Source organism: Paramacrobiotus metropolitanus, unplaced genomic scaffold, assembly GCF_019649055.1.
Source record: "Paramacrobiotus metropolitanus isolate TYO unplaced genomic scaffold, Prichtersi_v1.0 Parri_scaffold0000010, whole genome shotgun sequence".
In the NCBI taxonomy this organism is placed as follows: domain Eukaryota; kingdom Metazoa; phylum Tardigrada; class Eutardigrada; order Parachela; family Macrobiotidae; genus Paramacrobiotus; species Paramacrobiotus metropolitanus.
The window spans coordinates 10,182-33,189 of record NW_026570230.1 but is presented as its reverse complement, the minus strand read 5'-3'; the positions used below and the strand labels follow the sequence as shown (position 1 = coordinate 33,189).

The window sequence follows — 23,008 nt, the reverse complement described above, 5'->3', positions numbered from 1 at the left end:
CCCGTATTATTTTCGCACTCGTGGCGAAAAGCGCAAGTACAAGGAGGTCTCGCCGTCCTCGTCTTCTGCGCCAAGTGAAGTTTCCGTTTCGGATGATTGGGAAGATCGTGAGGATCCTTCGGCCGTTTTATCCCCTGATCAGAGTACCGATGTCGAAGCTGATGAGAACGTTGATATGGAAGTTGATTGTGATGGCAATGATGGATCCGATCTGGAAAAAATGGATGTTGACCCGCTGCCATCACTGCAGCCAGCTGTCGTTCTTCCACCATCGGTTGTTGTGGCCCCGATTGCGTTTGTTCCGCGGGAAGATTCGCCCGAATTTGAGGAACAGCCACCGTATGTTGCTCCGGTAGTTGTTCAACCTGTTACTCCTGCTAGCCATAATTTACTGCAGCAGCCGCACTCGGATGAATTGTAATACGATCGTCCGTAGCTGTGCTCCGTCATCCTAAATTTTTGTTCCTTGTGGTTTGGTCGGTTTGGTATTATCTCAACGATTTTCAGCGCTGTATCTCAATTGTATTCTGTATTATGGAGTGTGACTGGAATCTTGTGTTTTACTGTATCAAATTTTATTTTTCTAATTTTATGCGCTCTGAGTCAATGAACTGGTCGTTAGTATTTGTATCTGCGCTGTAGATATCGGTGCTGAATCTTCTGTTATACCTGGATAGATCTGATCTTTGATTACGTTGAATTAAAAGGATATAGCGCGAAGCGCTGATTGGTTGCTCTTCTACCTGTATGGAATCTGCCGCATTCTAAGTTTTACATCGACAGATCGGTATAAAATCGCCTGCGTGTAGTGTGCAGAAATCGGCATTGTAGATTTTCGTTTCGGCCTTCTGGCATGCTGGATTTTCACTGTGTGTAGACTGTCATTTTGACGCTTTTCCTCTTTACACTTCTAGCGTTTAAGGTCACTAGTTTTCTTTAGTCTGGGCATGCCGCCTATCGATCCTAACCGTGCTTTCGATAAATTGGTAGACGCTATTTTTCATTCGTCTTCCAACCAGCAGCAACAGCAGTATAATGCCGGTTATAATCACCGAGGAAGGGGTGGAGCCCGTGGTGCTTTCCGTGGCAACTTTCGTCCGTACGGCCGAGGAAATCATAGGAATTTTGGAGACAATAATCTCCGTCGCGGAAACGATCACTGGCGTCGTAATGGGCGACATCTGGGCGCACCGGAGATTATTGAAGTACCTGATGGAGCTCCTCACGCAGCTGCACCAGTGGAAGCTGCCCCCGCAAACATGGAGGTTGATGACCCGGGAAACCAAGCGGCGATTGCACCGAATCAGGGCCAAGTCGGCGGAGCTGTGGTTCCAGGTCAGCCCGATGCTGTCAACCCTGCTGTCCATCTACATGGCCCGCCAGCCTTAGAAGTTGTGGTCCCCCCGGCTGCAATTCCGCCTGTGCACGCCCAGGTTAACGCTGAATTTCCGGGTTTGCCACCAAATGTGTTGCCACTTGCTGAAGTGCCGATTGTCCGCGATGCCCGCGACCGCTCCCCGGCTGATCGTCCTCGTGCGCCGTCTGCGCCTTCCGGTCCCGTTGGTTCTGCCGAACATAATTTTGTGCCTGGTTATTTGGCTCAGCAACAGCAGCGGGAATTGGATGCCGATCGCCGACGACAGATGGCTGCTGACGTTTCTCGCCGTTTGGATGCTGCTGCGTCTGGCTCTGGTATCACCGGTTTGTTTTCATTGGCTCCCAGTGCTGGCAAGTAACCTTGACTCACCTTTGTCCTTGATCTTTTGCTTTCTTTGATCTCGCCTTTTTACTGGCCTGGTGTTGTCTAATGATTTTGCTTTACCAAAGCCGTGTTGATCTTATTGCTACTGATATTCTTTTGCTGGTTTAAATTTGCTCTCATCTACCAGTAATTTGTGCTCATGATTTTTATGCGGATATTTTTGCTTGTTTGTTGTTGTTGACCGTTGTTACTGGATGATGTAGTACTCGAGAATTCGTAAGAATACTACTGGTTGTTGGTTATCGCGGTCCCGTTCGTTTAATGCATAGTTCTACAGAATTCCACATAATCACATTTTAAGATTTTAGTTTCACAATTAATAAAGCTTTATGCCGTATACTGTACATACAAAACACTATCTAAACTCAAACGGCACAGTATTAGTAATTCATAGTTCGCCTTCCTGGATCCTTGGACCTCCGCCCTGCCAAACCCGTGGACTTCCGGATGCCTCTTCGCCAAGGATTCCACACACTAACTCCCTGGGAATCGCGGCGTACAGTCACATTGGGCATCGGATGGACGCGTGGATTGTGCGGTGGATCGGGATCAGGATGGATGGAAGTGCACAATCGCACTGGGATGTTGCGGGATGGATTGCTTACGTTGGCACGGCCAAGCATCGTTCGTGGGGGTGACGTGTGGGAGTAGGATCACACGCCGGATGTACGTACGGATGCTGACTGTCCGCCTTCCACCTGCAACATAACCGATAATCTAGTCAATCTCTTCTGTGATTTGCTGTTCTCTTTTACTAGCGGTGTATATGATGTCATAACTCGAAGTCTATATAAGTTCTTGTTACTTCTAATATCGGAATCAGTAGTCTGAGATTTACTTCTGAGACTGCTTCTAATTACAATTTCCTAGCGTTGTGAACTGTGATGTGAATTGGATAAAGAGACAGCAATACTTGTTCCTACTGAAGTGCATAGTTGTTCCCGGATTATCGCTTAGTATACAGGTTTGCTCGTGACACAATTGTCCTAGCTCTTGCCGATCCTCACAGGACTTACGACCGGAAGTTGTGGTTAGCTCGTTCCTGAGGGATTCCTGAGTTCCCGTGTTCCTGAATCGTTCGTCTTATTTCCACCATAGTTCTTCTGTTACAGTTTGAGAGTACGAGTGCCTACCGACTGACAATTACAGGCGTGGAAGAGTAAAGATTGTTCATGGAGCCTTAACCGGCGTGAACGCTTATACACGACAGGTGTGCCGCCTTATCGCGTGTGCAGATTTCCGTGACCTTTTGAAACACTGTATTATTGAATCTGATCAATCTCGTACGGAGAAAATCCATACCTACAGGAAATCAAGGGGTCAAAAAGATATACCTAAAACAAAATCGGGATTTAAAGAGATGCCCTGGATACTTTAGCTGGTTTGACGAACTTGGTAGTTGAGGCACGCACATCTGACTTCGCATGCGGACGTGCACATCGGATGCGAATGAACAGCGTTTTTTTTAAGTGAAGTATTTGGCGGTTTAGCGTTAACAGTGCTGATTTTGGGATTTAATAAAATCCGCGGAAAATTAACCTGATGCATTTAAGTGGAGTGTAGCTGCTTTCGGGATTGTTCCAATGTTATAAGTTTTGGAAAATGCCAAAACAAGTGGCGTGCACCGTCTTTCGCTGATCTCATCTGATTGCGAGCGGAATTGGCGTGCTTAGTCAATTGCTGTTCACTTGCTGTTTTTCGTAATGTACTGAAACCCGTTATCATTACTTCTTAGCCTGAAGTCTATTCCTTCTTTTTTATGGCTTTTAATGTACATTTCTTCACCGAAAGTTTTTTTTAAATTTTTATCAGGTTTTTTATCCTACGTAAATTACGATTCTAGCCTTTAAGGGTTACCTGCGAACTTGGACAACAAACAATAATCAAAAATGCGTATAATTAATATAATGATATAATGCCAAGATTAGAAAAATTAGTTTAATTCTAGCCCTCGAAGTGCTATAGAACTGCTAAATTTGTAATCAAGTAAGTACTGATCCACGAACGCTGGATTTTCCTAACTGTGCTTGTTAAAAGGTAATTTTAGAGAATCTGCTCATGCCATCTTCAAAATTAATGAGCAACAAAACCATGTAACGTCGCTTCCGTTCAGCTGATTTAAAAGCAAAGTACATATCAGATTACCTACTTACATATATACAGATGCCACTATCAGGGAAAACAAAAAGCCGTGCGCTGGCAAGTTCGGCAGTTTTATAAAATACATTAGAATTATTTCTGCACATCGTTTTGTTTTTATTTTTGCACTTTCCTAGTGTAACTCTTTATTGCAAATCCAGCAACATGAAAATCGCGATCTTTTATCAAGTCAGCACACGGGGTCAAGCGGTGATTAGAAGGATGGGGGAGTAGTGATTTTTAAAGCCCTTACAATTGACCTTTCGGAACATTCACTAACGGGTATTTTTGTGCGGACCTTTTTTTAAACGGTTGAGTGGCCCCAAAGGTATCCTATGTGGGGTAGCACACGAACCTTGCACGATCATGGCCTGCGAATGGCTGCGATGACTTCGAAATTAGATGTAAGTCATGTAACGTAGGTAGGTGATCGTGTTTGATTGTACTAGCACGTTACAACGTACCGACCAAATCTGCTGAGCGCACTAGATGCTTTAAGTGAGATGTGAATATTTAAAAGAATCTGAGGAAGGGTGCACTAGGAAATAAAGTTATCCATTTGTATTTCTCAACCTCCAACAATTTTTTAAAATATTCTTAAACGAACATGATTATTTCTCACTTCTCACCATCAGTAACAAGGGCATTTGTGCGGAAAAAAACAAAAATAAAACTTTTGAGTTGTGCTCCCTTCCTTCTTGACCTTTTGGTTTTCGCTGCGATACGCAGTTTTGAATGGTGCTACAGGACCAAGGACTATCAATCTAAATCTAAAGTTGAATAAAAATTTAGACATCGGTGGTCGAAGCTGAGGAATTTTTTTAATGTCCGAACTTGGTGGGGCCTTGGCCCTTGTCTCTGTAAGCACTACCTGAATAGTAGTAGCCAGTACTAGCCACTAACCACCCGCCCTGACACGCAGTCAGACGTGGAATATGAACTTAAAAATTCGTCGTTCGTTTTAAATGATAACAGATGTACGGGATTTGTGTGTATCAGCAGTCATCACCAGTCTTCTTGCTTTCGAGAACAACAGCATACTTTTGTGTTTATGTTTAGGAATGCGTATCACTTACTTCGCTTATTATGATTTCCTGATTGAGTGACCCGGATAATGACGCAGTTAGTAATGGGTTAAGCTATGTTTTTTAACTAGTGGGTCCTGAATAGACGTAACACAGGAATGGGCGATCTGAACAATCATTCTGCTTCTCCTGGGGGAAACATGCATGGTACACACGAGATTAACGATCCCAAGCATCCCCGTATTATGACGTTTCGGCCAACGATGGAGGAATTTCAAGATTTTCTAGGATATGTCCATTATATGGAGTCCTGCGGTGCCCATCTTGGAGGCATCGCTAAGGTAGCTTGCTTTGCTGGAAATCAAACATTTAAATTAATTTGAAATATCAGTTCCTCTATATGGCGCATTCGAGCTGGACCCTGTAAGTTAGTGTAGCATTGTGCAGGCCAGTACAGAGGAAAGAGCACTATGGCACATGGCTGCCATTAACGTATACAGCTGTTCGTGCACATTATTAGCTACGATTCGCATGTTGAACTTCGAAGCCAGACTGCACAATCCGCTGTTTTACGGTTTGGTGAAAGTAATTTGGAATGGCTTCGAGCCACGGACATAGATTTTTGCACATGTTTGATGCCATTTGTATCGAACACGTTTTTCCATCTGGCATTTCCTCAGATCATTCCGCCAAAGGAATGGAAACCTCGCAAAGGTGGGTATGGCGATCTGGACAGCAAGCTGATCTACGGACCAATTCGTCAGTGTGTGAAACAAACGTCGACTCGCGGAGCGTACGAAGTCAGAAACACCGAGCGCCCGTCAATGACGGTGGGCGAGCTGCGGAAACACGCGTTAGAGAAGAATCTGGTGTATGCCTTTGCCGAAGGTAAGGCTTATGGTTGATGGAAAAGCCAAGATCTAGCACTGAACACAGGAAGTTTACGAATTCAGTGTTTCGAATCTTGACGCTTGCTTGGTCTCGTAATATCGAATCCTTCAGTAGAATTATGTTATTGGCTGCTCGATGAATAACTATTACTTTATGGTGTTGAAACTGACAATTCCGTTCGGAAATGGAGAGTTTGATTTGCAGAGATGGACGACATCGAACGGAATTTCTGGAAACAGCTTACCATAAATCCCCCTGTTTATGGCGCTGATACGTCTGGATCTCTGTTTGATGAGGACGTCGATGTAAGTTTTGGCATTACTTAAAAATTGCAACAAAAAAAGTTTGTGAACATCGGGAAATCTTTTTTCGTCTGGAAACTGCAAATGCATGACATGTGTTGTGCTGTAGCAATGGAACATCAGTCGTTTGCCATCGATATTAGACACCATTAACGAAGAGTACGGGATCGCGATTCAAGGCGTAAATACGCCGTACCTTTATTATGGGATGTGGCGAGCCTTCTTCGGTTGGCACACGGAGGATTTGGACCTCTATTCGATTAATTACATTCATGATGGAGCAGCAAAGTTTTGGTACAGTATTAGCCCTCAGAACGGTCGGCGTTTTGAAAGATTGGCCGCAGGTGAGGTATTGCAGGCTTGCAATTTTTGGATAAAAGTGGCGTTGCAATACAACTTAATTTGCAGCGTTGTTTCCGGACCAACACAAGAAGTGTCACGCGTTTTTGCGTCACAAATCCTCTATGATCTCCCATACGATTCTAAAATCCAGCGGTGTGCCTTTTAATAAGGTAAATCAGTTTTATACTGTTTGATTATGGTTCAGATTTTCCCGGAACGACATTTAAGCGCGATTTTGTTTCGAATTCTTTGTAAATGCCAGCCTGGACAATGTTATTATTTGTTTCGGATTGTTTTATGACGCCTCTTCCTTGATTCACAGATTATGCAACATGAAGGAGAGATTATTATTACGTTTCCTTTCGGTTATCATGCCGGTTTTAATTGTGGACTGAATGTGGCGGAATCTACAAACTTTGCTACCGAACGATGGATTGAATATGGGAAATATGCGTCCATTTGTTCTTGCCAGGAAGACAATGTAAAAATCGACATGACGATTTTCGTGAGAAAATATCAACCGGATCGCCTTTCCGCCTGGGAGGACGGAACAGAACGTGGACGGCACCCGGAAGACGACCGACCGAATTTTAAGGGACCACCAACCAGTGGACCATGTGCTCAAATGTTCGCTGACTTCAAGTGAGCCGACGAACTTTAAAAAATTTTCTTTTCTTAGGTTACTTTTAGCTCTGCTTGTTTTTGTAAAAGTCCTTGGTTATGTTTTTTAACATTTCCGATTCTTAAACTTCCGGTTCTTAACTTTCCGGTTCTTCTTCTTATGGATTTGGAAGATCATTTTGAATTATAGGTGATTTTAATTTTTTTTTCACCGATACATTTTTTAACTTCAGCAGGAATTTTTGCGCTCTCACTAGTTGCGGGTTGTGGGTTTTTTTTAATAATGTGGCGTATTTTTTAGGAAGAAGCGAATGCAAGCTAGGACGCCTCGTAAAAATTCTGGGACAGTTCTGGAGAATTCTGATGGCGCGAAGACTTGTATTAAGCGCACACAGTTGGATTCCTCTGATTCCTCCAGGACGGAATTGGATACTCATTTCGGGAAGAAAAAGATGAAAGTAACTGGAAGAATGCGGGGTTTAACGGTATGTTTTTGACAATCGGTAGATTCGACGGCAGTGAGTTATTCGTTGAGCGATTCGCACCCAAATTAACAAACGATTTGTGTTTATTAGGAGCCGGAGGAAATCGGCAGCGTCTGTGATATGCCTGGTCCCTTGCCCAGTCCTCCGCGACGAATGGGCGGCCTGATGGAATCTCCTACCAAGCTGGATCACAATTATTTCGGCTCCTATTCCGATGTATCGGAGGAAGGGGATTCCGATACCGATGCCAGTGTCTCAGAGTCGGCACCCTCGTCCCGACCAACTCCCGTGTTGCCGCCGCCGCCTCGGTTAATATCCAGTGCGGGACGAGACGAGATACCCATTTTCAAGAATGTGAAGGGCGAAAGCCATGATACCGGAGACCCTCTGGATCTGACACTGCCGAAACGGACAGTCGGTGTCACACCGAACCGGTTGACCGCCGTTGTTAGGTTGTCCACTAAGATTGTCGACCGGTCAGCGAAATGTAGTAACTGGGATAAATTTCCTGCGACGGACTAGGTGAGGCAATAACTGCAGGGGATTTTTAATTGATAAAAATTTGGTTCAGCCTTTCTGTGGGTGAGAAAATTTTAATTGCGTATATACATGTATCGGAATTGTTTTTCTAAGTGTTGCACAGTTGAGCAGATGTGGATTTTTTTTTACCAGGAATCCCGAAGTGTAGCTTCTTCGTCGGGTAGCCGAAGCACGGGTCACGGGAGCCCGCAACCAAATGTTCTGGATGTTTCCCCGGCTAAACTTATTTCGTCGCACCGGTAAATGTGTTTGTTGTGTTTACTTGATTGTATGTATGCTGTGCGCACTTGCAATTTCTGCTTTATGGTTTTAAAAATTTTCCGGTATCCATATGGTTGTTTTGAAATGCCAATGACTTTAGTTGCAGCTACATAGTATAGTCATCTGTTTTCCATGTTTTATATCGATGGTTTTTCTTTAATGGAACTCTTTTGTCGGGGTTCGTTATGCTGGTCCCCTTTTATTGTTTTTGTGGTTGATCTATGAACACATTAATACGACTATTCGAAAGTTTCATGAAACTGCCGTCGCGTTGTAGTTATTGCAAAACTTTTTCAGACACTGCACTCAATTTTTTTCCACGGAAGTAATATTAATGCACTAGCTAAGATTCCCAACAGCAGTTCTGTTACAACGGCGGAAATCGCAACGCATCCATAATCGTACTTATCCAGTATACTTCCGCTGATTATCGCTCCAATGGCTTCCCTATAAACAGCATACCGAAAAAATTGTTACTGATTAGTGAAATCAGCCTTACGTTTAAGCAGGACCCTAACTAACAATCAAATTATTATCGATATTAGAGTGTTTAATAGTCTGTATTTACCCAAAGTAGAGAGACGTCAACCAAATGGCGGATATGAATGCGTATGTATGGATGCTCGTTTCGATGCCATCGTTTCTGCAACCAACGAGAAATGCCAATGGAAACTTAGTAAAAGCGGATTTGTCTTACTCAGCTCTTTCGATCATGATGTTAATGCTGGCGAGAAGGGACATCGATGTGGTGGCGGCCATAATAATCAAGCACGTTATGGACAAACCCAGATGCCGACCGACAGCATCGAGGCCCGGAAGAGGGCCGAAAAATATGAAAACAGTCGCTTCGATAAACGGGCCAGCTAAAAGGAATACGTGGCTATTCCCGGCTTTTCGCAGAATGTATCCCCAGAGCGGGGATACTACTGCGGCACTAAACCACATTGCAAAAAATACCGCTCCTTCCACGGTTGAGCCTCGGTCGAACTACAATACACCAACAAGCATACAATATTAATAATGAAATTTTACTAAATTACCGTGTTTATCGGATCAGTTCACCGCAGCGCAGTTTCACTGTGCCGCTGACTTCTGAGAATCTTTAACGCTGCTTGTGACAACAACCGGACAAAATGTATCGGTATTTATCGTTAGTAATTAGTTCCCTTATACTACGCAATTACTTGTACATTAATTACACCTGTAAGGTACTTACTGTATTTACTGCAAAACATATGCGTAGTCTTCATGCTCGTATAAAAAAGTTTCACCTGAGCTAAATAAACTTCTAACGTGGCCTCCATGAATCCCACAAAATTTCCCATTGCAAAAGCAACAACCGTACAACCATAAAACTGTGCATCTCTGGATACGACCTTCAGAGGCCCTGACATTCCAGCGGCAAGATTTCCTAAAATGCTAAATCTTTTCTTCTGCAAAACTGTGCATGGTTTTTAAGTTGCTCGTAATCGTTAGTGCGATGACAAAAAATACGATTTTTGCTATCTACGTCGTGTATATTGCAAGCAGTATTTAAAGAAGGGGCAAGCAGAATCGGTAAAACTGAATTATTTTCCCGTGGCATTCACTTACCTGCAACGGGCGGGAGGGAAATTGTTCCCATTATCGAACAAACAGCCATTAGTGCAGCGATGATTATGTATGGCAGAATAAATCCAGAGATCTGCAGAATTATTAAGAAACTGACACTTAAAAAGCTAATTAGATTTAATGATGTTAATGATGTACGGATATTATATTAACCTACTACTGTATGTGTATATAAATATTCTATACGGGTACTGATGGACACTGCGCAAACACTGCGCAGACACTGCGCAAATGGGCTACTGTAATACATAATTTATGGTTACTTCAAAAAGTATTCCAGAAAAAAGTGGTCCCAAAGAATACCCGACACATGTCAATCCATCAATCAAACTCTGAAAGAAAAAAATTACAGCATCTGAACATGATATCCACATACTCTACGGGATACGGATTAAGTAGGGATATTTTGCCGGTTGATGTACATCTACCATAATTGTCTAATACCTACTATGCCCAATATCGCCCTTGTCGGTACAGTAAGGCACAAAATTGTGAAGACTGCATTCATGATTCCTGAAATACACATTCAAATCGAGTTTTTAAAGCAATAAGTATGTAACTGTTAAATTTATTAGGTAACTGCAAATTCGACGTATGGAAGACTACTCGTACGGTCGTACCTGAGTAGCACAACCCTTCGATTATACGGATAAAACACGCTAGTCCAGCAAAAACACTTTCCTCGCTGGTTAGATCTAAAAGCCTAGTAAATAAAAATACTTGCACTTGTGCCGGTGATCCTTTCGCGACATCAACCGTACTAAGTAGCTTACTTTCATAAGGATAACTTTGATAATTGTTAGCAGAAGGAATTAGCTAATGCCATGGCTGTAAATAATAACTTGTGCCATATAAAATGGAATTTTATTACAATACTTATATGCCTTGCTTACCCAAAGCTGGCATAGCATGCCGCTAAAATGGAGGAACTTATTAAAAATGCTCGTTTGGTGCCGAGAAAAGGAACCTGTGAAATGGTTGAAAACTTTTTAGCAGGGATACATGTTAGTCTATTAGGCATGATATTTATACGAGGGTTGGTAGATAAGTTTAGCGAATAATCTCTTATTTCGTCTCGTAATACAGTAATTAACCGGAAACCGGTGGTATAAGAATTAATCAAAATTATATTGCTTACTATTTTGGACTGCAGTAACTCACAGGTCGCAACGTTGATTCCATAGAGTAAAAAGAGCACCCCAGTCCAGGTGTAAGCGTAATTTTTCTTCACTATCTGCAAGATTATTATTACCGTTATTATAGCACTCATGAGCTCAGAAAATATTTTTAGCTAACCTCAATGGGAATCAGCAGCGGCATGGAGCCTACACCGAGATTGACCACCACGGTTGTACAGGAACACACAACAATAACCGTAATTTCTTGCCGGGAGAGTTCCCGTTCCCCGTTCGGCGCATTTGCAACCACGGGAAGAAGAGATCGTTCTTCGGCACTCAGCATGCTTATAGAGCGAATCAGTGCACTTTTTCTAAAAAGAAAAACAAAAACCCTTTTAAGCCCTCTTCCACTGCTTTATGAGTTGCACTACAAGAACTGAGTAAAAACAGGTTTGTTTCACCTCTCCGCTCCATCTTCTTGTTCTTGGTAAACAGCAGGTGTTTGTTTCCGGCCCGTTGCCATGATTATAAATTTATAATTAATATCAGGTTGATTATTATAACCTTGCACAAAAGAAAACTTTAATCTAATTCTTCAAGCTTATGCATATTTTTGCAGTTTTATCCGAAAAGCTTATAGTTGAAAAACCTTTTAACACACTAAGCCTGGCAGACGGTTTCCCAGCCCCGACGATGGTAGGTCATTCATACAATTATTGCCGTTAAACCGAACGTATCACTTGATACAATAAAATTCTGCTGTAGGCTTTTTGCTCCGAGGCGTCAATATTGGCTGAGCGGTTTTGCCGCACGCTTTGATAGCGTTGATTTTTTTAGCGTATTATATAAAGTACGAATTTGCTAATAAATATTTACCAATTTCTTAGTTTCTATTGGTAAGTGTTATTGCGTTTAATTTAAGTCTTTATCTAATCTATATTAGGTTGCACTTTAATGCACAAACAGGCACTAGACATTAGGTCTGCTTAAAAATTGAATTATACGTATTGCATTTAGCTCTACAGAGTAAAAACAATGACTTTAAAACACACCATTACATAAATAATAAAATGAAAAATGCCATAATAGCATTTGTATTATGTCCTAAACAATAAAAAGTTAAAGTTACAGCGAGAAGTCTGGGAGGATTATTATAATATCATCATGCGGCCGGGACGATCAGACGTGGGAAAGTAATACGCCAGTGTACCTAATTAGTCTGCATAAACGTGTGGGATTTTTTTCTGTAAACGTAAAAACCGCGGCGGTTATGGGTTATACCCCAATCAGTACCAGTAGAGACCGGCGTAATTGTGGCTATAATGCATAAACTGCGAATGCTGCCTAACAGCTTTTGCTTCCAGCGAAATCTTAGTCAGAGTATCGTATGTACCCACTAATAATCGTTAAAAGAACGCTGTTTATGAAATGCATGGTCAGTCTTCGCACAATGCAAGCTAGCAATGTAAGTGTGGAAATTGCCGAAATCAGAGCGGTTGACGTGTACGCCAGGATTCACATCTGCAGAATACCGTACTTAGTACGTTGTTATTTTTTGGTGGATTATGCACAACAGATTCTACTGCAATGAGCTATCCACCGCTGTCGGCAGAAAATCTGTAGTAATACTAGACTGTACGCATATCTGCCAAACAGTTTTAGTATAAAAGTTGGGTAAAAAACAGGCTTATCTAAAATGTTAACGTTTTCACCGTATGTATAATTTCAAACGGTTTCTGCTTTCAGTCGTGAGACAATACGTCTGTCTGCCTTAGTGTCATAAAAATTGTTTTTTAAAAACTACTAGCATTGAATGTTGTAAGGCATATCCCCGATTCTACACGGTAAAAAACTATACGTACAGTAGATGTCCAGTGGTGTGCAATGTGTGTCGAAATGCAGGCGTTAGCACCGTTTGTTTTTTGAGCCGCTCGCAGGCCGTAGTAAGCAGGTGCTGCACATGTGCCGTGCAGGCCCGTGCTGAATCTGCTGAGTAACTGCCACTCACTGGGTAAAACCAGGAAATAATCTTGCTGCGTACTCTGTACTTTTCATTGATTCAAATTTTTTTTATCCTTCATTCCCTCATTATGAAATATTCAAATTATTAGTATCACTGACGATATCGTCTTGTTACACATTCTTTGTGTTAATTAATACTGTATTCTATCGAAATCTGTGTTTCGGCCAAATCAAAGATCTTTCCAAAGCCGCAGAGTCAAACCAGAGCAAGTGTATTTGTTAGTAGCGTGGCAGTACTTGGTTCAGAGTCAGTGCACCCGGCATGGTTTTTGCAACTGAAAATTCAGTCGTGTTTGGCTGTTTGCTTCGCTGCAGAGTGAATCCATATTTTTGTCTTTCAGCTCCTGGTTCTACAGTTCGTTTTTGTTATTGTCATCCCGTTTTGAGAAATTATATTTTTTTGTTTTCGCTTTTCTGGAAAAATTCAACTGCGATATCGCAAACATGGCGATCGACTGCTTCGGAACGGCACGACGATCTGAATAAGCCTGTTTGTCGCTCTTGTCGTCCTGTGCAAATCGACGAAGGCATCGCTCGTTAAACTGTTCGGAGAACTTTAGTTTAGTCCGCTATCTGCGCTACGACCATCTCTTCATGCCAGGGCAACCCGTTTCAACGCGCAGCTTGACGATAATCGTCTGTATCCGGCCAGCCTCGAAGATGAAAAAGACGAAGAAGTTTCCCTAATCCAGCCTGCCATGCAGAAGGTAAACGAATAAAATTAATTTCTTCTGTTGCGCTTCCTGTAGTTGTTATAGATTGTAGGCTTTGTATTACAGGGAAATCTGCGATATCGCATGATCTAACTGAGCTAGCTGTTTTTGCTAATTGCATTATATTAATTTTGCATTCTTATTTATTAGGCGGTATCCGTATGAAAGCGTAAAGCAGATGCCAAGAAAAACGATAAGAAAGTTGCATTTTACGACAAATGGCCGCACTCTCTAGTGCCCTGCGAAGTCCGCAACACGTGAATCCGATTCTTGACGATATCGTCGCTACCACAGATGATGCAGAGTTGCTCAAAAGTAAGTTTACGAATAAGAATTAAAAATTAGTTTTAGAGCTTGTTTACTATAAAAAGTCATATTAGCCTTTGAAAAAATAAAGGCAATATTGCTGATTAAAACTCACATATTATTTGCACGCATTCCTTATTTAGAGCTCGATGCCTTGATCGCTAGTTCTGAAACAGCTTGGTAAATGGTTAAAATGCACTTCGGCTATATAGCCAGTTGATTAAGTATTCCAGAAATTACTGAAAATCTACAGCAGTTTTGAAACGATAGGTAAGAAGGAAATGAAGGAGCATTTAAATTTTGATTGTTTTTTTAGCAGATAACGATATCGTTGACTGAAGAGCAGAAGAAACTGCGGGCGGTCGGCAGTAATCAGCAACATCAACCAACAGGAATGATGCAAATTGTGCAACTGGATTGCATCGGAGCACTAAAGAGTGAGTTTCTGTGTATCTGCTATATAGCAAAAACTGTTAGATTTTTTAATATCTGCCTGATTTTCTTATGCAGTGCATTTGGATGGGCTCAGATACAAGGTGGCAAGCGGTAATCGGCTGTATCGTACGATGAATGCGTGGAAGAAAGCCTTCGAAGGTGCCAGATTACCAATTTAAGGATTAGATTTTCGACAATATTGTCAGACGTTTCTTGTTTGGTTTGTAAAACGTGTTTTTGAATTTTATTACCAGCGCGCCCAGTGACTAGAAAATCAATAAATTTGTGATTTTAGATGGTACCCCAGAGTATGGCTTTTTGTTTCATTTTTCTTCGTGTTTGATGTATTTTTTAAAGTGGTATTAAATTTGTTAATTTTTGTTTGCTTTTTACTGATGGAATCCGGGTACGATATCGTAATTAAAGAAATGAATGGCGAACGTTGTTTCTCCGAGTTTTTGGTACGCTTCTGGACACGTTTAGCACGTTCAAGCGCCATAGTTGGAGACGTCTTTTTGTATGTCAAAAACGGCTCCATAAGTATACTGAAACTATGTGTAGCTGCGACATCTCACCAGTGCATTGTTTATGTACCCGGCAGCGCCATTCAACGTTTAAAAGCTGCCTAAGCGACGTTAAAAAAGTGCGTACCGTAGAATCGGGATCCTGATTGCTTTTCGCGAAACCAAAGATTCTAGTTTTGTCGACCGGAGCCCGTGCATCGAGGTAACAGTGTATAAGCGCCATAGTACGTTGCTTATGGTTTTGGCGAGTAAATCGTTATTACTAGTACTGGTACAAAAGATCGGCATTCCGTTTTTTTATTGTTAAACATGCCAATTTTTCGGTTTATTAGGAAACGAAATTACGACAAATCTGCTATCCTCTCCTATGTCTTTACTATTATTTAATAACATAACATTTCCTGCTTATATACTGCAATGTGGTGCCATTTGTGCGACCGCTGTTCCCGCAACTGTCAGATCTAATACGAGCATAACCCATATGCACAACGATATAAGGTCATTGTTGGAGTCTGGCACAAACCGGCTTATATGGACTGGATGGGGTTTTTTTCACTGGAGTTTATTTAAATGGATCATCACGTGCTCATCTTTATGCATTTTAGTATTTTTTCTTATTTTAACTTGGCAATATGTCTGCATTCTGGTGCAACGATATTTTGGAAGACTCCCTAACGGACCGTTTCCGCTGCCACTTGTCGGTACCGTTGGTAAGTAATGTAACTTCACTTGTGAAATCCTTAAGCGACATAAAGCTGTAAATAAAGCGACATAAAACTGTAAATAAACGTTTTACAGATAAAATTTCACTTACTCTGTGGGCAGGTATCGATCGGGCACAACCATTCAAAACCTTCGAAGAATTCGCTAAGCGCTACGGTGGATTGTATAGTTGTTATTTAGGATCGGATCTGACAATTGTTATAGCTGATGCAAATCTGCTACGAAAAGCATTTCGCGATATACGTTTTGCCGGACGACCTAAAGTTACCGATCACTACTTAGGCCTCAAAGTGGAAAATGGTAAGTAAAACTTATGAAATTATTTATGCGTGGGAAGTTTGACGTCATAATATTACAGTTTTATGTTTCCACTACATAAGAGGGACAGAAACACTAAATATACTCCGAACTCGGTTTTTTGCTAAAGAACCACTGGTTTTAAGCTTAGCGTTATAATACCGGGCGCGCATATGCATACCGGAAAAGCAAATCCGGGTGACAACATGTACATTAAATAAAGAGTGAAACTGTATTTTTGCAGGCCCGGTTTTGTCTGAGGGTAACATTTGGAAAGAACAGCGGCACTTTTCCATACAAGCACTGCGTGAATTTGGTAAGTTTCATAAGAACGACACTATATTTATTAGCCGAAGCATGCCAATTGAAAATTCTGTCCATGCCAGTTGAAAGTAATAATGCTGTCCTTTGCATACTTACATATACGATGCTATATAGATGCACAAATATTTATTTTATCATTTATTCGTAAACGAAAATCAGCTTGGAGCCCTGTAATGTAAATAATACTCGTACTTATTTGTTGAGTGCTTCCCTAGGTTTTGGAAAACGCATAGTTGAAGAATACATCGAAATCGAAATTGGCAACTCCCTACAGACACTTGCAAATTATGAAGGAGAACCGCTGGATAACAGCATGTTTTTTGCAAAGGCATGTAAGTATAATCCGTACAATACCTGCATGTGCTAGAGTAGCACGGCAAGAAAATTTTGAATTCAAGACGGAGAAAATGTTTCAGAAGGTATCAAAATCCAATGTGTTAATATTCTTAATGCCTTTAATGTTATCAATAGTTTTGTTTGTTGTTACAGTTGGGAACATCATATCATATCTGCTATTCAGCACCGATTTTCACAGCGAAGATCCGCGCTTTAAAGAATGTGCCGATATTATTGCTGTGAATTTCCAAGAGCTGGCCAACGCATCGACACTGGATTTTTATCCCTGGTTGCGCTTTGTACCACCCTTTCGAGCCGGCTTCAACGAGACGAAATCCCGTTTTGTCAAGATATTCGGTATTGTGGAGGAGCTGCTGGAACAGCATAAGAAAACATTCGATGCACAACATCCCCGAGATTATATCGATGCTTTCCTGCGCGTGCAAATTGCTGACGATAGCGGCTGCTTTAGTGGTCAGTCTTGTATAAAAACACGGTTTTAAACACCGCTATAGTCGTTAATTGATAAAACAATTTTGATAACCACAAATGTTTTCATTTTGCAGGGGAACAACTTGTGCGCAATGTATATGATTTGTATGCCGGTAAGTTCATGAATTGTATTGGATAAGAGGAGGAGTAGTAGCGATCTGCAACTACAGTATCTTCATTAAGCGCTTGTTTCAGCTGGCTTTCAGTCAACAACGATATTTCTGCAATGGGCGATGCTGTACATGATATGCTACCCCGAGGTACAACAGCAAATCCAACGGGAAATTGACGAGGTCATCGGGGAAAAAGCTATCACCTTTGCGGATAAAATAAGTCTTCCTTATACGGATGCCACAATGCAAGAAATATTCCGCTGTGCTAACTTTGGACCATTTCTGATGCCTCACAAAACCACAGAAAAAGTTGAATTTGAGGGTTACATAATTCCTAAAGGTACAATAAAGTTCTATACTTTTAAAAATTTGTTATCTCAAGGCAATATTGCCAACACAAACTTTTTTAACTAACAACATTTTCCGTCTTAGATACTACTGTGTTTGGTTTTGCCTGGTACTGCATGAAAGACCCCAAGTTGTGGTCGAATCCCGAAAAATTCCAACCCGAAAGACTACTGACCAACAATGGAAAGGTCGACCATTTGAAAACCGAGAATATAATGCCATTTTCAGTTGGTAAGTAACCTACTGGTAAAATTGCAATTATTGTGTAGTAACAATTCTCTACCATAAAGATTTCTATATACCGGTACGCATCCACTACAGATACTTATCAATTTTTTGGAATATATTAAAATGTCCTACATAGTATATCTATATGCAGTATCGGAATTAATATTTGTGGATTCTGTTTTAACAACCGTAAGAGTCATCCGGGAAATTGTCGTCTTTTCGATGGAAAATATCAAGCAGATTAAACATTTTAGATGCCTTTTTTTCTTATAGGAAAACGAGCTTGTCCCGGAGAAGGCTTCGCCCGTCACGAAATTTTCATCTTTTTCGCTTCGATCTTACAGCATTTCGTTATCGCGGCAGAGGGTGAAAATATCATACCGTCTTTGGAACCTATTGATGGCGAAGGTACGAGCAACTCAGCAATCGGAAATTTATAAAGAAATTATTTTCCGAATCCCATTCGCAGTCAATATACAAAGTACCACTTACGAGTATGTCTAGCAAAAAAATTTTAGCGCTTCAATGGTTTTCGATTTCAGCACTAACGCCGCACCCATACAAAATGCGAGCAATTCCTCGGCAAAAGCAAAGTATCCACCATCCTCACTGTAGAAATGAGTGAACCTAATCCCGGAATCTCTTATTGATGCACAACGAGAAGGATAGATAGCCAAATAGGAATGCAGTAATTTATTGACACCGTTCGCAACTTTTTTACGGGAAACGCATTTACAGCTCAGTTTTGAATGATAAAGTTTAATTTTTTCGGTCCACCAAATTAGAAAAGGATCTCAAAATGGAGCAGCTGCAAACTGTGATAATTATAACTGCCAATAGCTCTGCAGGAGCAAGATTTTGTTCACCTGAATTTCGGCTTCCAGCTGTATTAAAATATCCTAAACAAACTCTCTTTTTACGACCAATGATCATATACGGTATTCTTATTCGACGTGAGCATTCACTTAAGCTTAAGGTCAGTAGTCAGTAGTAATAAAGCATTTCAGTTCAACGACAAAACTGTATTTTAATAGAAATCTCATTCATAAAACCAACGGAAGCTAAGACATTTCACAAACACAAAGAAAAACAAGAAATCTACGAGACAAAAAGTAAAAGCTAAAACCTCCAAGACTAATCCCAATCAGACTTAAGAAATCCTGAATATACAAAAAATCGCACAAGTTAATTAATTCCACTTCGTACTCTCTCAGAAACTAACAGTTCAACCAGTCTCTCTCAATTACCGGTTATGTCCACCACGGCCAGCCCCACTGGCACTGGCACCCGTCGTCTTCTTCGCACCACTTCCCGCTGCCTGTCCGGCAGGTTTCCCGCCGGCACCGGCTGGGGCAGCCGGTCGTGGATGCTGATAGGGATGCAGGTCGAAGTTTCCGGCGGGTGCATCCAGAAACACCTGAGTAATATTTCCCACCGCTTTCGTGCGTCCTTCACGCAAGATCATGCGCTGTCCAGGACGGAGGAACTCGGGTAGTTTGATGAACCGGCAGCGCACCAACGCTTTGTCGCCCGTGCGCAGGCAGTCCTGTGACATACTCAGGATCTTGATGGTCTGCCTGCAACTTCCCGTGTGCACTGCAAAAAAATCCGATTTGACTCTGCGCCACGGGTGTTAAGGTTCAACACCATAGTACCATACCCATGGCCTGGTAGCCGCTTTGCAACGTAGAAGGATGATGCAGAATCAACATTTCGGTTTCAAACTCCCAGCAAGCTTTGGGATCCATAGCCGGTGCTACCATCACCATTCCTTTTCGCAAATGTGACCTCTTGATCTATTTCAAAATAAAAGGGCGCCTTAATGGAGAAGCAACATACGACACGTTCACGACGCCTGATTTCAAACCACAATGATGACCGAATAGAAACAAATTCAAACAACTCGTAAGACACTAAACTGCGTACAAGAAAACAAACTAAAAAACAATTTTTCGGTCAATAACTTCGTTCGCCGATTGTCGTATCAAAGTTTAATTCTTTTTACATTATGAAGTAGTGCCACCGCGCTTGCACTTTTGTTATCTCGACAACTACCGCCTATTAAAAGGTATCCATTAAGATCATTATGAAGGCATTGATGTATTGTAAGTTTGCAACATACCTTTTTAAGAGCAAATGATGCAGCCTGTCCACCCCGAACCACCGACACCGGCATTCGTTTTCTGTGGATCGACTTCACCGCAATGGCCTGAAAATGTCCCAAGGCATCCGGTCCTAGCATGAGCGTATCATTCAGTCGAATCACACCGCGCAGCACCGTCCCTGACACTACCGTGCCCACGCCCGGCACCGAGTAGGTTTCATCAATCTGAAACTCTGCCGGCTCCGCTTCGTGCATTTCATGCCGCGAGGTTAGCAAATTGAGAAATTTATGTAGTAATTCCATATTGGCACCGGTCACAGATGACAGCTGGAAGATCGGACAGACACGGGACGATGTGAAGTTGCTGGCCGAGGTGACAACATCGTCCTCATTGGCCACCATGATGGGAATTTTACGACAGCCGGGAGATTTCATCAGCTTCTGCAGCAGCTTCAGAGTATCCTGGAGGACGTTAGCGGGGCACATATCGATTTTGGTAACCACCACGAAAACTGGCACGGCTAGAGCTAAGGTTAGTCCTAAGCAAACAATTTCCAATATCAGTAAGGATATCAATAATAATAATGACCGATATCAGTACAATAAATCAAGACAAAAACCGACAGTCAATGATTCAGTATATTTCTGATAAAACCGCGATTAAAAGAAATCCAGGATTAAATACATAAACGTGAATGTTGCAGTTTACGAACCTAGATGTTCCTTGACCATTCCCACAACTCCAGCGTTCGCACCAACCTAACATAGTTTATTGTTTAAATTTTTGAATTCAAATCAAGCAGGTGATAATCCAGATAAAGGCGTTCCACAGCGGAACTTACCACAAGCATGCAGAAATCCGGTAGATGCCCGGTCATTCCAAATATCGTGGTTTTAAGGTACTTTTCGTGTCCGGCCAGATCGATAAAGGTAATAACCTACCCAAACCGCAACAATCACAATAAGCGTTATATTCTCCGAAAACCAAATTTCACGAACCAACCTTGGAACTTTGCTTGCAGATTCCCTCCCAATCGAGATCATTGCCGTGTGCGAAGGCTCGGTTAACTACCTCTGCAATTCCCAATAAATTTTTTAAAACATTCCATAAAAATCCAGCCAGCAACCGTAATTAATCGACTGCTTATAATACGCACTTCCGTCGGCATCGAAACCCAGAATGTCGTGTCCCACGCTGCTGGTACGCCCCGATTCCTGCTCGTGCTTATGGCGGAACAACTTCATCCGGGCCAAACCACGACCGTTATCCAGCTCGCCATGCGTCAAGACACCGAGCAAAGTGGATTTACCAGCATCCACATTACCGAGCACCGCAATTCTATTGAATACGTCGAACAGACACGGGTCAGTAAACCGACATGTTAGATTTTCCGTGAGCCGTCGTACCGAACTTCCAGAAAATCCTCCTCGTCCGCTTGTCTCCTTATTAGGTAGGTGTTTATAATACCGTTGTCGCTTTTGCGCTGACGCAGGAAAATGCACGATGCTTTGGCAGTCTGGCACACTAACAGCAATGTCTCCAGCGCTTTGGTCATTTCCGGTTCCGTGAAACCATCGTTATTCCCTACAAAACATCATGGATGAATTATCCTTTTTAAATTATTGTACTCTAAGCAAGGTTGTTAGAGGCACGACAGCCTGCGTGATAGATACGCCACTTTGCGTATGCGTATCACTGCACACATGCTGATTCGCCCTCTCTTGTACGTACGTGAGTGGCTGCACTGCACTCTCCGCCTATGCGGATACACCGCGGGCGCACTCACTGAGCATACTTGCTCTCTCGCTCCTCTCTCTCGCTGTATGACTCAGCGTATATTCGCTCGCGTTGGATACGAGTCCAGTCTGCGCACTCACATTCCATGTGTCTGGACAGCGTGACGCCGTTGCCGCCAGCACATTTCTTTCTCTACATTTCATTACGCTCTAGAACTAGCTCGCAGCAACTTGACTGCTCACTTTTCTGCCAGACATTGGCTTTGTTGTGTTTTTCCCCGCAATCACGCGGCATTTGCTCCACTTTATTAGTACAATAAAGTCATCTGTGAGCTCTCTGTGCTTGCCTGTCACATGGTAAGCAGATCGTCTGGTTTTCTGTCCACCGGATCCTTTGAGGAGACGGTAAAGGCATAATTTCGCGGAGAACCTTGAAGAACCCGTGGTTGGAAACAGATTGACTGCGAACGCAGCCTCTGCTACAACCTGGTCTTTGCTGTCTAGCGACTGTGGTAGCAACAGGTTGATCGCAAAAGCGATCCCTGCCACCTTCGCTTGCCCTATCTTTTGGCTCTTCCACACAAGGAGAGCACTTCGGCTGACTGCCCCAGACGGACGAACGGGAACTTCCCCAATCCCAACTGACGGATCAGGCTCGGACAGTAGCCTGCAGCGCCCAGAAGGAGCCTCTCAACAATCGGGGACCTTCGCCTTGAACGGCGACCCGCAACTCTAACGGAAATCGACCTCCCAACGGCGGATCACCGACCTCCACGGACACCGTAACGAACCGGTAAAGTCCTGGTTACAGGTCGACACAGGTCGAAACTAGCTATAATTCTTAATTCTTAACGGCTGAAATTTATTTCTGAGAACTAGAAATAATTTTTCGATGGTAAAAACTTAATTTTCGTCGGAGAAACCGACCTAAAAAGTTACTTTACCGACCTAACGGACCACTCTGTGTAACTGACCAGAGGTCGGTCATTCACTTTCCTTTTCATTTTGACGGATTTTCCACCGTCAGAAAAATTTCTGAGAATCTAGAAATTATTTCTAACGGCTTAAAAACTTAAAATTTCGACCAGAAAACATCTCTGATCGACCTAAAAATAATTTTGTTTTTCCGCGAAAATAAGCGCGAAAATTCTTGAATTTCCTTGTGACGTCAGAACGCTCGATTTTCAGTACTTTGAGGCTAGCCAATCA

The 23,008-nt window shown here is 42.2% G+C and overlaps 4 protein-coding genes across 7 annotated transcripts; 2 read left to right on the top strand and 2 right to left on the bottom strand.

Moving 5' to 3' along the window:
• Positions 1-4,888: 4,888 nt before the first annotated feature.
• On the top strand, positions 4,889-8,634 carry LOC129583202 (probable lysine-specific demethylase 4A). The gene is made up of 9 exons (XM_055474893.1): positions 4,889-5,267; positions 5,607-5,814; positions 6,022-6,122; positions 6,229-6,463; positions 6,528-6,631; positions 6,784-7,103; positions 7,384-7,567; positions 7,658-8,089; positions 8,240-8,634. Exons 1-8 carry the CDS (start codon positions 5,085-5,087, stop codon positions 8,087-8,089), a joined length of 1,767 nt encoding a protein of 588 aa, XP_055330868.1. The 5' UTR covers positions 4,889-5,084; the 3' UTR covers positions 8,240-8,634.
• Positions 8,423-11,738, bottom strand: LOC129583203 (uncharacterized). Its single transcript, XM_055474894.1, has 12 exons — positions 11,559-11,738; positions 11,276-11,468; positions 11,118-11,213; positions 10,873-10,946; positions 10,600-10,682; positions 10,428-10,492; positions 10,243-10,311; positions 9,962-10,052; positions 9,640-9,779; positions 9,066-9,355; positions 8,937-9,011; positions 8,423-8,815 (listed from the first exon to the last, which is right to left on the bottom strand). The coding sequence occupies exons 1-12, from the start codon at positions 11,618-11,620 to the stop codon at positions 8,662-8,664; spliced, it is 1,392 nt and encodes a 463-aa protein (XP_055330869.1). The 5' UTR covers positions 11,621-11,738; the 3' UTR covers positions 8,423-8,661.
• A 972-nt stretch (positions 11,739-12,710) lies between these two features.
• LOC129583244 (cytochrome P450 2B4-like) lies at positions 12,711-18,905 on the top strand. 4 transcript variants are annotated; one of them, XM_055474965.1, is made up of 12 exons: positions 12,711-12,941; positions 15,175-15,299; positions 15,430-15,807; positions 15,923-16,120; positions 16,362-16,433; positions 16,657-16,773; positions 16,931-17,251; positions 17,344-17,382; positions 17,465-17,722; positions 17,815-17,961; positions 18,232-18,366; positions 18,501-18,905. In XM_055474965.1, exons 3-12 carry the CDS (start codon positions 15,465-15,467, stop codon positions 18,581-18,583), a joined length of 1,713 nt encoding a protein of 570 aa, XP_055330940.1. In that variant the 5' UTR covers positions 12,711-12,941; positions 15,175-15,299; positions 15,430-15,464; the 3' UTR covers positions 18,584-18,905. The 4 variants fall into 4 exon arrangements, 2 of the variants coding, with proteins under 2 accessions (XP_055330940.1, XP_055330941.1); XM_055474966.1 differs by lacking the exons at positions 12,711-12,941; positions 15,175-15,299 and having other exon boundaries at positions 15,379-15,807; XR_008689768.1 differs by lacking the exons at positions 15,175-15,299; positions 15,430-15,807; positions 15,923-16,120; ... (6 more) ...; positions 18,232-18,366; positions 18,501-18,905 and adding exons at positions 13,461-13,826; positions 13,983-14,147; positions 14,455-14,575; positions 14,649-15,013 and having other exon boundaries at positions 12,763-12,941.
• A 60-nt stretch (positions 18,906-18,965) lies between these two features.
• LOC129583440 (GTP-binding protein 1-like) lies at positions 18,966-22,787 on the bottom strand. Its single transcript, XM_055475238.1, has 10 exons — positions 22,748-22,787; positions 22,147-22,488; positions 21,470-21,647; positions 21,220-21,401; positions 21,066-21,136; positions 20,905-21,000; positions 20,776-20,821; positions 20,081-20,601; positions 19,619-19,754; positions 18,966-19,554 (listed from the first exon to the last, which is right to left on the bottom strand). The coding sequence occupies exons 1-10, from the start codon at positions 22,785-22,787 to the stop codon at positions 19,202-19,204; spliced, it is 1,965 nt and encodes a 654-aa protein (XP_055331213.1). The 3' UTR covers positions 18,966-19,201.
• Positions 22,788-23,008: the final 221 nt, after the last annotated feature.